This window comes from Nomascus leucogenys, chromosome 1a (genome assembly GCF_006542625.1).
Source record: "Nomascus leucogenys isolate Asia chromosome 1a, Asia_NLE_v1, whole genome shotgun sequence".
In the NCBI taxonomy this organism is placed as follows: domain Eukaryota; kingdom Metazoa; phylum Chordata; class Mammalia; order Primates; family Hylobatidae; genus Nomascus; species Nomascus leucogenys.
The window spans coordinates 64,366,191-64,380,967 of record NC_044381.1 but is presented as its reverse complement, the minus strand read 5'-3'; the positions used below and the strand labels follow the sequence as shown (position 1 = coordinate 64,380,967).

Genomic DNA, 14,777 nt, shown 5'->3' with positions numbered 1-14,777 from the left:
AAATTAAGAAATCTGGTGGGAGGGGAAGGCCAGAGAAGAGAGGCGAAGAGAGAAAAGAGAAGCCAGAATGGTCTCTATAGCAACGGGAGAGCAGAACCGTGATGCTCCTGGGGAAGCAAGTGAAGCTGTGCACTCTTCTAAAACAGAGCAAAAACCCAGAGGGCAGGACCACAGAGGCAAAGGCACAGAAAGAGGCAGCCTGTAAGATGTTCCACCCACCAATAATTATGCCTTGGGAATTAATTATGACCCAAAAAATAAGAGGAAGAGTAAGGCAAGTCAATACCTATAATTCTACTCTAGAAATCTATTTCCTGTAACCTGGGGGGAAAATGGCCAACCAGTATTGAAGTGGCCAGATGCAGAATGCACACTTTGGATCCTTGTTCCTGAAAGTTTGGCCTGCAGACTGGTGATGCCATCCCCGCCACGAAGCCTGCCAAAAATGCAGAATCCCACCCTATACCTGCTGAATCAGACCTGCAGTCTAACAAGAGCCCCAGGTGATTCCAATCAGTTTGAGAAGCACTGATTCATCAGGATGGGAGTTGCTTGTCAAAGTCACTGCAAAGAGCATGGACATACACTGCAACAAATTTGAACACAGCCTTGAAGTGGCCCAGACACTGCTCTGCAGTGGCCCGAGGGGTGGGGGTAGGGCAGTGCACACATCTGTCCAGGTGCAGGCAAAAAGGGGTGTGTTTTCTAGAGAATTTTAAAAAGGTGATACAACCCACGGATGTCAGTCTGTATTTGGTACTGGTGATTCTGGCTGTTATCAGTGGTTACACCTCCCACCAGCCAGGGTGGTCCACGGATGGACCATCACATTTCCCCATTCAACAAGCGGCGCACTGTGGCAGGGAGGAAGTTCAGCCGTGCTCTAATCGGGGTCTGCCCTGCTAAGTACTTCTTCACTACGGGTGGCCACGAAAGCACTGCTTTTCTTACTCTTCATCTTCATCAGTTACATCTCTTTCATCACCACTCGGCCTTTTAATTTTCTGGTTCTATAGAGATTACGTTTATAGACATCAAAGTTCAGCTCCTCAAACCATTTCCCCTTAGGAAACTGTGCAGACAGAGCTCTGTCTGTACTCCAGCAAGCTTTGCTTCCACCTTGATGCTGTGATCCCACAGCAGCTGCATAGGGAGTCAGGCTGCCCTCATAGTCTCACTGCTTGCCTCCTCTGGTCCCCGCGCAGATGAGGGAGGGATGCATAGGAGGGTGAGGACTCACTGGCCAGCTGGGGGCCCTGGGCAAGTCTCCTGTGCCTTTAGAGTCTCTGATGGCCCATCTGTGCACCTAGCATCTGCTGTCCCCCTTGTGGGCTGCCCTGAGGAGGAAAGGAGGTGACTCCAGGCCATGAGCTAGAGTCTTGAGGGCCTCAGGAAGCCCGGCTTGTTCCTGCCCACGCCCCATCCCCACCTTTACTTAAGTCCTCCCCTTGTCTGAGTCTGTTCTTAGCCTGCCATGACAAAGTACCACAGACTAGGTGGCTTATAAACAACAGGCATTTATCCCTCACAGTTCTGGAGGCTGGAAGTCCGAGATCAGTGTACCAGCACTGTCCGGTTCTGGCAAGGGCCCCTTCCGAGTTGGAGATGGCCAACTTCTAGTATCTTCACATAGCAAAAGAGAGCTCGCTGGGGTCCCTTTTTTAAGGGCACTAATCCCAACCATGAGGGCTCCATCCTCAGGCTAATCACTTCCTAAAGGCCCCACCTCTAAATAACATCGCACTGGGATTAGGGTTTCAATATGTATTTGGAGGGAACACAAATATTCAATACTTGACCCCCCATCCCCTCTCCTCCTCCCCAACCCTTCTAGACTCAGACCAATTCCCCACAAACTGTCCCTAACCAGCTTCCCTCTCTCATCGATTTCCCTCTCTTGCATCTGAACTCCTACACCGCGCAGGCAGAGTTTCTCAACCTCAGCACTACCTACATTTGGGGCTGGATAACTCTGTGCTGTGGGGCTGTCCTGTGCATTGTAGATGTTTGACAGCATCCCTGGCCTCTACCCACTGGATGCTGGCAGCACCTTCTCCTCCGTGACAACCCAGTCTCCATACATTTTGGGGGATGTAAGATCACCCCTGGCTGAGAAGTACTGCCCCAGGGTCTGGCCTTGGGCCTAGCATTTCACCTGACACCCTCCCTGGGATGACTCTGTATTGGAGGCTGTATGACCATGGATGATTACATCATCTTGCTGTGCCTCAGCTTCCTAGCTTATATAATGGGTACAACAACAATAGTACCTGCCCACAGAATGCTGCCCTGAAGGCTCAGCAAGTCAGTCCACACATATTCTCAGAGCACACAGCACTCAGAGCACCCAGAGCACAGACACACAGCACTGAGCACTGCGAGCTATAAGTCCTTTCACTTCTCCTCAAACCGACCAAGCTCCCCGGGGAGCAGGGACTGTGTCCATGGGGGCCCTGGGTCCCACAGCCCCTCAGCAGTTCTCATGCATGCACCCAAGGTGTTTAATAAGCAACTTGCTCACTGGCAGGAGTGACTGGTGGGCCTGCCTCCCCAGCCCCACCCCCCGCTTGCGTCTCCACGCGATCACAGCAAAACCAGACCAGCCTTTCCGGGCCAGGCTCAGACCCCATCTCTCCCTGACTCAACATCGGCCCGTGTCCATCAATTCAAGCAGAAACTTCCAAAGGCCACTTCCCTTTCTGCTACCTACCTAGGTTTTACTCCTTCAAGGTCAACTTTAAAATTGCATAAAATGGTCCATCTAATCACTTGTAACCTCTCACCTTTATGTTGGCCGCAGAGCCCTTGTACGTCTCTAATTATCCTCCACATGCATACTGTCAAGCCAGCTTCCTCAGAGCGCAGCTCAGTGCCTCACAGAGGCCCAATTAAACCTGTCTGAATGAATATCCATGTTCAAAGTTGATTCTCTAATCTTATTTTCAATGTGTATTAAGCAAGAGGTAGAATTTAAGTATAAGATATAAGAAAAAGAAAGGAGGCCAAAGAGGACTATTTCTTTCCAGATGTGATTATCTTATGTGAAATTAGAATTTAATCCATTTCATTAAAAACAAAAAGGCACCATCCGTGTGTCCTATACACTCACCTTCACCTCCCACCCCCACCCCCTCAGCTGAGGATGCTGGCTTTGTGATTTTTCTTTTGCTCACAATGACTATTTGCATCAATTAATCCTCTTCCTTCTCCCTCCCTCTCACACATGCACAAACGTACACAGCTATATTCTAGCTAAGTCTTTCAGGAAATCCCTGCAGGACCCAAAAAAAAGTTGTGGAATCTCAGTCTACCTACAGTACCGCAGTGCTTGGTGCAGAGCTACTGGGGTCTACAGATGCCGTCATGGAGGAGGAACATCCCAGCCACACTGGCCATGCATTCAGCAAGTCCCAATGTGCTCAAAAAACCCCACATGAATGCTTCATGTCTAAAGAAAATCTCATTTCGTCTCAAGTATTCACATTTAATTTTCCTTTAAGTAGCTCTTCTTAGCTTTATAAGCATCAGTTGAGGTTGAGCAGGGAGTATGCTCAGGTATGAAAAAGCTTCCATGGACTGGAGGAGAGTTTCCTCCTCCTGGCAACGAGCACATGTGAGTTGCTTTACCCAGGGTCTGAGGGAGGACAAACTCACCTGCATCATAGTCAGGGCCACTGGGAAGGAAAAAGCGCTCTCAGATTTGAAGCATTTCTGACATTTTTGACAGGGATGGTAAATCATGCCAAGTGTATCTGGCTGACTATAAGTGACTGTCTGGATTCCCAAGCTGAGGCCATTTCTGTTGAGGCTGAGTCTGGGCTTAGTGGGAGAGTGCTGTGATTGACTAGTGATGGACATGCTGCTATCAGAAAGTAGTGTAATGTGAACCAAATACACTTCCCCTGATCTAAATTGATTTCAGGGAAGAATCTGTAAATGGTAACTTGATGGTAAGCTTCCTGAGTGCAAGTCCACGGCTTTTGTGTTTGTGTCTTCCTTGGTGCCTGACACTTGAATATGTTCATATACATTAATGACTGGATGGGGGTCACACTTCATATCACTTGAGGTTTACCACAGCAGCTGATTTTCCCCATATTCAGATACCTTAATAATGCTCTGGCAGGTGGACAGAGGCAGGCCTACCAGGCTGGTGCCATTAATGGACATGATCTGGTCACCGATATTCAGCTTCCCAGATTTCTCTGCAGGGCCACCATGCATCATGTTGGCAATGATCACGGTAGGGAGGATGGATCCCCAGCCAGACTCCACAATCACCACACCTAGGATTTCTCCTTTCTGCTTCTCTATGAAAACCTGGAAGGAGAAAAACATTTAGAAAGCCTGCATCAGCGACCATCTGGGGTAGGTAGAAATCAAAGCCTCTCCCCCATTCCTGTCTCACCTAAAGAAAGACACTTCCCTGGGGACACCAACCCAGATGAGTTCCTGTCTTCTCAGCATTCCGCATATTTGGAGTTTTTAAGAAATGAATTCACACAGGTCTACACTCTTTTGTAATTCACTCTTGTTTCACATAAGCAAACTTGCCTCAGCACACAACCATGAGGACCACCAGTTTTTTTTAATTTCTTCATTACTCTTGTTTCACATAAGCAAACTTGCCTCAGCACACAACCATGAGGACCACCAGTTTTTTTTTAATTTCTTCAGTCCTGTCCTCAGTGGCAGGGGAAGAGGCTCTGTGGGTGGGTGGTGTGTTACGGTTTCTACAAATAGCTTTTCAAATTCCAAGTGCAGGTTCCCCCTCCCACAGTGCTTCCCCAGTTCACTCTGACATTTAAGTTTCTTGAGTTAAATAAACACACAGAAACACTTCTCTGCAAGGAGAAAGTTGAGAAAAAAGAAAAAAAAGTGATGCTGAAGTTATCACAACCAAAAGGTTGGGTGTGCACACAGGAAGTGCATATCCTGGATACACAGACTTTTCACAACCTTCACTGGCAGGGCAGAGAAGACAGGGGTTGATGTTGGATACTTGCACTCTGGGGAGGCCTGCAGAGATGCCACTAAAAGGTACTGCACCTCTTGGAAGCATCCAACAAAGAGTGTGTATGTGTATATTTGGGGGGCTTGAAAAAGTCCCCTTCACAGGTTAGTGTCTGCTTCTCCCAGCTGCTGAAGCTTACAGTCAGCCCCTTCCCTAGAGAACTGTCCTTAGCTGAAAGGCAGACACATTCTGTTAAGGTTGAATTATGTCCCCCCAAAATTTGTGTGTTGAATTACCAACCCCCAGTGCCTTTGACTTAGATTGTGACTTTATTTGGAGATAAGGTCTTAACAGAGGTAACCAATTTTAAATGAGGTGATTAATATGGGCTCTAATCCAATATTACTTGTGTCCTTATGTAAGAAGAGGAATGGTTGTCTGTCATGGGTATCAAAAAAAGAAGAGGAAATTTGGACATAGAGACATGCACAGAGAAAGGATGATGTGAAGACACAGGGTGAAGACAGCCGTCTACAAGCCAAAGACAGAGGCTTGGAACAGATTCTTCTCTCACGGCCCTCAGAAGGAACCAATGCTACCAACACCTTCCTTTTGGACTTCTGGCCACAAGGTCTGTGAGACAATAGGTTTCTGTTCTTGAAGCCACCCAGTCCATGGTACTTTGTGACAGCAGCCCTAGCAAATTCATATACCCCCTGTCCAGCCTTGGCCAATGACCAGCATGGGGTACAAAGGCTTGCCAGCTCTCTTGCTCCAAGGTAAGACAAATCTGTCCTGCAATCTGTGTCATGGAGCTTCCCTCTGGGACAGAAGGAAGCTCATGTCCAGGAGACCACACCCTTACTTGGTGTCCCACCACCAAGCTTCCCACATCCCTTCTGTTCTGAGGCACTCTCCCAACAAACCTCTGTGACAAGAATCCCTGCCTCAGGCTCTGCCTCTGGGGAATCTGACCTAAGACACCTGACAGACCCCAGTGGATCAAATGATCAGTTTCTCATTAAAATTTCTTCTTACCTGTGGGATCAAGTCCAAACCCCTCAGCTGGACTTGCAGGCCCTCCAGTTCTGACCCAGATCTCAGGCCCATCTATCTCCTTTCCTGTGCCTACCTCCTGCTCTAGCCAAACTGTACTTCCTCATTCTCTAGACAAATGTGGAGCTTTCTGACCTCCAGGCTTCCAACCATTCCACAGACCCCCACCCTTGGCTTGCCCCTACAATCCTCAGATCACCAGAACAGCTTGGATAGGCTCATCTTCCTACAGGCATTCCTGAATAGCTCAGTTTGAAGCCACAGGCCATTCCCAGAGAAGCACAGCATCTCTTGTCTGAAACTTGAGATCTTCTCTGTTTGTCCAAGTGTAGTTGGCTTTGATTAGTGCCTGTACCTGGCACCATCATTTAACTTTTTCAGTGCCCTTACCTAGATTGCAGGGTTTGTACAGGCAGAGTTCAGGTCCTATCTGCCTCTGGGACCCACCCAAAACTTAGCTCAGGATGACCAGGAGCAGAGGATGTGCTGCCTCTCTGTTTATACCTGTCCACAATAGCATTTCATGACAGGGCCCCAGAGTGGGGAGCGAGAGATGGGGGTTAGCAACTTCATGATGTCCCGCCAATACAGCACTCCTCACTCTTGATCTCCCTTCACTTCTGCGGCAGGGTGCCCCCCTTTCCAAGCCCCTGCCCAGCTGACCCAGCCTGGAGAACAGCTTCAGGAAAGTACCCACATCTTTACAGTTTTCCGACTTGGAGAAGTGGATCAGGTCATCGTTGTACATGTCCTGGGTATTGAGCAGGTCACTATACTCCTTCTGGCTGAGATCTTCGGGGTTAATCCCATTGGCCCTGAGGAATTCCTGGTATGCCACGCTAAATGCCTGTCCGATGGACTGTGCAATCAGCTGAGCCTGGAACAGCAGCCAGAGAGGAAAGATGGTCAGCAGGGCAGTGCACCTGGTGAGCGGCCTAGCGCACTTCCCACCTGAACAATGGCCCTCCTGGAGTCTGAGGAAGCTCTAGACATCACGCCTGCTGGGCCAGTGGTTCTACGTGGGGCTACCAGTGCCCACCAGGGGCAATTTTCAGAAAGACTGGGGATGTTTTTGATTATGACAATGATCATAAGAGAGCTACCGGCATTCAGCAGACAGGAGTCGGAGATGCTGAATATCCTGCAATGCAAAAAACAGCTCGATACAGTGATGAGTCATTCTATACCCTGCACCATCTTCACAGATCCCACTGGACATTCATGTGCATGCAATACTTGTTTACAGTTACCTGAGTCCAGGATTCAACTCCAATTTATACATAAACACAAAGACTTTGTGTGGCTCTAATACACATCGAACATTTCAAGAATAATACCGTGTGAATTGAGAGAAGATGTTATTTTGCTTAATTCAGTACTTCACCAAGAGGAAACTTCATGACTTTGGAAAATCATCAACATCAGTGCCGCTGTGATATCTGTGTTGCTGATAAATCACATCCCTATCAACTTGCACGTGTGCTGTTGTGCATGGTGATTCTGCATGTGCTTGTAGATACCTACATATTATTTAGCCCTCAATTTGAAATGTCAACTGGAAAGTTTACGATATCTCACTGCACACTGTGTTCTCCTACATCCAAGCTTAGTCAAGTAGATATAAGCATCTAACTCATTATGCCTTTCAGAATGGTTGCGCCAGAGCATTTATTAATACGTATTGTAATATGGTTTTATTTTGGTTTGCTTTCCTTTATATTATATTTATGGCCATAATTTGATTATTCTGGGAAAGATTTTTCAATAGAGGAGGTTATATTAGCTATTAATTTCATTTCAGGATAGTAATGGGTCATTAATAAAATATTTATTGTAGAAAGAGAGTGTTGGGTCTAACAGAGTTGAGAACTCTGACTGGTCCAACCCTGCATTTTCCAGTTGAGGAGATGGAGGCCCAGAGACACAAAGGAACCTCCCAAGGTCACACAGCTTGCAGGAGGTGGCACTGGCTTCTACACTGGGTTTTGATAGCTTTTCCCTGCATTAATCAAGCAACATTATTAATCCAGACAGCCAAGAGCAACTGAGCACTTCTCATGTGGCTATGCTGCAGTAAATGCTATACAAGGTATATGCTATGAAAAGTAAATGCTATACAAGGACCATCACTGAATCTGCATATCAATTCTATGACAGCTATTAGTATGACTGGTCCACAATCCTTCACTTGGAATGCCAGAGGCTCTGCTTCAGAATTCAAAACTTTTCCAATTTTAGAAAGGTAGCAGGGTGCAAATACTGTACATTGTGCCATAACCCCCTTTAGGGTCTGGGGAAGTACACAGAGCACAGTAACATTTCTGTGGCAAAATCTGTAAGATTCATGGTAAGCTGGACAAATCCTATAAACGGCCTCCTGGCAGGCAAGGCAGGTTTATCAGCCACCTGACTTCAAAAATCCCTTTTGTTTCTCAGAGCTTTCTCGACTTTGGAACTATGGATCTGTATTAGTGTCCCCATTGGGTAGACCAGGATATGGAGGTTGAGGGGTTAAACTGCACACTTCCTGAGAAGGGGCTGGGGGCTGAATCCAGAGCTCATCCTCCTGCCCACCACACCGGACGGCTTCTCTGTGAAATTCTGATGGGCAGAAAAACAAAGCCAAACCAGAAAATCTCTAGAGCAGTGCTTTAAAAACACAATTCTAACCTCCACTCCTCTTTACCCACCTTTCCTAAATGTTGGTAAAAGCACCTTATTAACAGCAAAATGGGAACTTTCCCTGTGGCTGGCTATGGGAAAAGAAATACTTAACTTTCCTGTGAGAATCTGATGACTTTACAAATCACATCAAGAACTACCACCGTCTACCTTTTGTAAAACTGGAAGGAGTAAGGCATTGCTTTCGGCATCAGAGAGGTACACGTAGACAAACTGAAAAATATATGCCTGGGAATGTGACCAATAGACTTCCTGATCATCATTAGTGGATGCCCCTGGTGAATACACTGGCTACTGAGATTTATGGACCACTAGCCATGTGCCACACATCAAGCTTTAACTGCAATATCTATGAGAGTGCCACAGCAGCCTGGCGAGGGAGGTACTATCGTCCTGCAGAAGAGGAACTTGAGGCTTAGTGGCTGCACAGCTTGGATGAGGAAGGACTCAAGCTCAGCTTGCCCAGTTCTGGAGCCAGCACACTCTGGCCCTGCTCTAGTGAAAGCAAAGGGGTAAGATTCCCAGGTCCACTCTTGCCTACCTCTTGCTTCTCCAATCTTTCTTTTCTTCCCTGATGGATCCAAGGGTACCCCAAGGAGAAGAAACCCCTCCCTATGAGCTCCAGCCAGATGGAGGTAGCAGTGGGGCCTACAGTGATCCTCGATCCCTGTAACTCCATCTTTTTGCTGGCCTGCAGGACACAGGAGGCTTACAAGTCCAAATTTTCACTCTTTTGGAACTTTCTGAGAACCTCCTAAAACTCATTTTCCCCGTTTGTATGTTGGCCTCAGCTTTACAGGGACAGTAGGGAGAATGGCAGGCAGAGGTATTTCAGCTCTCTGTCCTCCCAGTGACCTTGTCCTGTGGCTGCTTTCTAGAGAACATGACCAATAAAGATGGTGACAGTAAGTGTCAGCATCTCCTCCTCTCTGTGCCCACAGCCACGACAGCTCTGGTTCCCCGGAGAAAAAAGCAGGATGGCTGCTGACAACTAACTTCCCAGAGGAAGGCAATTTCTGCAGCTAGACGAATGCTGTACTGGAGAAGAAGGGCCTCTTTGAAGGAACCAAGGCTACCAGACGCTATCTTCTCTTCCCAGATCAGGACTCCGTGCTCCATGTGAGAAACAGAGCCTATTCCTCTGTGTCAGGAGGAAAAATGAGCACAGTCAAAAGCAATGGCCCTCAGTGGGTGGGTGAGTTTTCTGCTATTAAAAATTACTATGGGGCTGTGGCCTCCCCTGGGGGGCAGCTTCTGAGGCCTGCTGAGGCCCAGGATGGCAGGGAGAGGTAGGGGAGCACCTGGGAGCAGCTCAGGTGCTAATGCAATTTGCAGCCTGGTGGCCTCACTAGCAGTTTGGGTTACAAGCCTGAAAGTAGGCCAAATGACAGAATGGCTTCTGTTGTAAACAAATTTTCTCTGTTGACTGCATCACCCAGAGAAATGGAGCTTAGGAACCACTGGCTTTGTGCCAGGAAAAGGAGCAGGTTTTCCTAAGGACTGGGGTGGGCAGTGCTCCTGCTGTTTGCTGGGGAGGGACAGGGATGCTAACTTTCCTGTAGCCCAGAGGATGGTCCTGGACCACAAAGAACTGTCCTCCCAAAATGCCCTCATGCTTGGACAGACCTGCTCAAACCCCTACAGGGGGTGCCAAATTCTTCCTACTCTTCACCTCATCCCAAAGTCTCTAATAGCTCGGCCTCCTTTCCCTTCCTCAAAGGGAAACGCAGCTAGCCCCTGCCTCAGGGCCTTCGCATTTGCTCCTTCCTCATTCTCACTTTATTCAGGTCTCTGCTCCAAGGTCATCTCCTCGAGTGAGGGCTTTGTTGATCACCCTACCTGATATAGCCCCTGTCCCTCCATCCCCTGACCCTGTTTTATTTGTCTGTGGAGCACTCCCCACTACCCAATTTTACATTAAGTATATTTACCTATTGATTTTGTCTCCTTTCAGCCCTTGCGATGAGTACCCTGTTTTATTCAGCCTTGTATCTCTAGTGCTGGAACAGTGCCTGACACACAGTACGTGCACAATAAATACATGCTTCATGTGTGATGAATTAGACTGAAACAGGTTCTGAGAAGTCAAGAGAACCTAACCCAGAAGGAGATCAAAGGAAGCAACGCTTACATCCTCAGACTCGAAGACGTGGCAGATCATCTTGTACTGCCTTTTCCCATCCTGGGATGGGTGGGATGCTTCCACGTTCTCCTGGGAGTTGGAGCGAGGCATCCGCCGGCGGGCCATCAGCACAACGATGTTCCCAATGTCCGCAATGTAGGAAATGGTCCTCAGAGGGTGGTCCATCATTGTCTCCTGGAGGCAGGAGGAGAGGGCGGGTAAGTCCAGCTCAGCATCTAATGACCTAAGAGAGCGCCTGCCACCCTACAGCCAGTCAAGTATGGTTCACATGCAGGGCGGGCTCCAGGACTCACTGCAAAGCCTATGCTGAGGGATCAGTGGATACCCAACGGATACCCACCCAGGCCTGAGGGCATTTCCCTTGGCTAATCAAGAGCAGGAAATGATCTGTGGCAGGTGAAAAGAAATAAGAAATTCCAAACAGTAGAATCTCTTGTGGAGAAGTTTTTTAAAAAAAAAGACACAAAAATCAAAATGGCACGGCTGTTTCTGTGTGCATGAATGTAAGACAGATTTTAAACACAATTTCTTAAAAGACGAATTTGTTCACATTAATGAATTCTCTGATTAAAATTTCTGAAAATGCTAAACATCATCCATGTCTTAGGGGCATTTTTGGGCTTTAAGAAAGCAATCCCAAACCCCACCCAGCAGCAGGCACTGTGAACACCACCTTCTAGCTCACTGGGGCCCAGAATCTGGGGACAGCTGCTCTACAGACACATGCATCTCTGAGTTACGATGCCATTAAGCTTCACCTTGGGAAAGGTGGAAGCCAGCTGATACCTGCGTGTCGGCGTTCAGCACTTTGATTCTCTGGGTAGAAATGAAGAGATCCACTTCAGTCATTGGCTGAGATTCGCCTTCAGGAGCCTGAGAAGAAAAAATGCACCAAGGGAAAGTTTGACCACACTACCCTGACCCTGATGCAGAAGGAGTCAGGTTAGCTCACACAGAGGCACCAAGACACAGTCACCAGAACAGCAATACAGACTCTAGGGTTAAACTGCCAAAGCTGAAGGTACCACACAGTGGATGGACACATGGACAAGAGTTAGCACCTCTAGGTTACAGGGAAAAATGCAGAATCCCCTTTTCTTCCTCCCATATAGAAGCAGTAACTCACTGCAGTAGATTTCACTCTTTGAACGATGATGGCAAGTGGCCCTCTTTGTAAGGGTTTTGGAGCCCAACAGATTGAAGAAATAGGGCAAAAAACTCATACCAAAAGACCTTGGGGAAGTCACTTAGAATTTGCCTCTGCTTGAGCCGATGGGAGACAATGTTTATAGCAGCTGCAAATGAAGCCATTTGGATGCAGTTCTGGTAAGAGGGTCTTTATGTTTACACACCACCCAGCAACACAGAAGCAGTCCTGAAGCCACCCCATTAAGAAAGAGCCCAATGCCTCAACGTCCCAGGAGTAGTAGTAGTTCATAAGCACCTAGAAGCTCCACAACCAAAAAGCACAGTCTGGTTCATTTAGGGCTTAACTCTGTACATGTGTGGTTATTAGCGAGTTTTTTTTTTTTGCATCCAGCAATCTGACAAATCCACAAATCAAGCATAACTATAATCGAACAGACTCAAGTCCCTGCCACATCGATGCTCCTGAATGTTTGGAACTTCCATACTACTATACAATTCATTTAGCATCTCCAATCTGCTCCCTGTCGTTCCTCTGAAGTGAAATGACTAATGAGCAACAGAAAACGGCCACCTTCGGCAACTGAGTTTTGAGAAACGCTGGCTTATGGGGCGGTTCAAAAAGAAATCTGAACAAAAACTTGCTGGATGCAGAAAACAAAAACACGAAAAAATAAAAAGGTAAAACAGAAACGAATGAAAAGAACAGGCATAACACCAAGCTGATGAAGTTGTTTGTACTGCACCTTCTTCCTGCTTTTGGCTAATTTCTGGGCCATCTGCTTAGCATGGAACAAACAGAGACAGGAGAATAGTTAGAAAGAATTTGCAGAGACTCAAAGTCAAAAAGGGAATTGACAAACTAATACTGAATAGTGGCATAAAGCATTTCTGTGGGAGGAGGACTGGCTTTTAAAAATCCCAGTCTAAAGATAATCAATGTCGTAATTCAGAATTTAGTATGTGGGAAGTGGTGAAGTGAGACAAAGGAAATGTGTTGCGGTGCTTCTTATACTTAATTGTGACTGATCTTTCCAAAGAAACAAGTTTTGGTTCTGTTAATTTTCTTTATTGTACGCCTGGTTTTCTATTTCACTGATTTCAGCATAGATCTTTATTTCCTTCTACTTTCTTTGGGTTTAATTTGCTGACTTCTCAGCTTCCTGAGATAAAAAATTATGGCTTTTCAAACTTTATTCTGATATTCAAAGCTATGAATCTCCCTCTAAACATTGCTTTGGATGTATTCCACAAATTTTTGTGCTTCAATTTAATCATTATTCCATTAAATTTTTTTCCCAAATTTCCACTGCAATTTCTTCCTAGAACCTTGGATTATTTAGAATTGTTTTATTAATTTTGATACATTTGGGGATTTTCTAGTTATCTTTTTTTTTTTTTTTTTTTTGAGATGGAGTTTCGCTCTTGTTGCCCAGGCTAGAGCGCAATGGCATGATCTTGGCTCACCACAACCTCTGCCTCCCAGGATCAAGAGATTCTCCTGCCTCAGCCTCCCGAGTAGCTGGGATTATAGGCATGCGCCACCACGCCTGGCTAATTTTTGCATTTTTTAGTAGAGATGGGGTTTCTCCATGTTGGCCAGCCTGGTCTCAAATTCCCGACCTCAGGTGATCCACCTGCCTCGGCCTCCCAAAGTGCTGGGATTACAGGCTCGAGCCACCGCGCCTGGCCTCTAGTTATCTTTTTCTACCGATTTTGGAATTAATTCCACTGTGGTCAGAGAACACAGTCTGTATGTCAATCTTTTGAAATATGCTGAGGCTTAGCTGTATGGTCCAGCACATGACTGACTTTGGTGGATATGTCATGTGGACTTCAAAATATGCATTCCGTAGTTGTTAGGGACAGTGTTCGATCAATGACAATTAGGTCAATTAAATTGGTTAAGAGTATTGTTCAAACCTTCTGTGTACTTGCTGGTTCTTTAATCTGCTTGTTCCATCATTTATTGAGTGTTTTAAAACCTCCAGCTGTTATGTGGATTTGTCTGTGTATCCTGATTCTGTCACTTTACTTTATCTTACAGCTATGTTATAAGGTGTGCACATAAGTAGGATGGTATGCCTGCTTGATAAGTTGATCCTTTCATTGTCCTCCCTTTTTACCTCTAGTAATACTTCTTGCCTTAAATTTGTGTAATATTAATGTAGTTTACACCTAACTAAAAACGGATGTACCATTCTCTCTTTTGCTCACAATTAAAAGACAGCATAGTTGATAAAAGCAGAGTGGGGCTAGATTTTCTACCAAGTTCTGGCTCTGCCACTTACTAGCTGTGTGACTTTGAGGCAAGCCACTGAACATCTCTGTGCCTCAGTTTCTTCATCTGTAAAATGAAGATAAAAATAGTGTCTACCTCACAGGGATATTTTGAGGACAAAATGAATACAGGCAAAGCTCTTCAAACAGTGCCTCATACATTCGAAGCACTATATTTGTGTTTGCTGTTATATGATTATAATTGACCTAGGTCATGATGCAATTTCTTGCCTTTTGCTAAGGCTTGCTATTTATACAGATCTTGTACAAATAATGGCGAGTCAATGGCCGAACTGCAGATGCTGTTGTGGTAATGGGAGTGGGGTGGAGGAAGAACTGCTCTCTCACATTCCTGGGTACTCACCTGGTAGAAAAGCTCCTCTGCTCTCAGCAGCACATCTCTGTTTCATTAGTGACTAAAATATGTTGCCTATACTACCTCATTTTAGAGAAACTAGATGAGTGAGCCATCCAGACACCACATAGCGAATCTCTGGTACACCCGGGAAACCAGGG

General features: G+C 46.3%; 1 protein-coding gene across 3 annotated transcripts in view; it reads right to left on the bottom strand.

Annotated features, from left to right (window-relative positions):
* Positions 1-14,777, bottom strand: part of APBA1 (amyloid beta precursor protein binding family A member 1) — a 242,142-nt gene that overhangs the window by 17,890 nt on the left and 209,475 nt on the right. For all 3 annotated transcript variants that reach the window (XM_003267392.3, XM_030810047.1, XM_030810045.1), the window contains 5 exons: positions 12,728-12,760; positions 11,622-11,708; positions 10,824-11,009; positions 6,708-6,887; positions 4,108-4,320 (listed from right to left, as the gene is read on the bottom strand). In XM_003267392.3, coding sequence (XP_003267440.1) covers positions 4,108-4,320; positions 6,708-6,887; positions 10,824-11,009; positions 11,622-11,708; positions 12,728-12,760 — 699 coding nt within the window. The remainder of the gene's footprint in view (positions 1-4,107; positions 4,321-6,707; positions 6,888-10,823; positions 11,010-11,621; positions 11,709-12,727; positions 12,761-14,777) is intronic.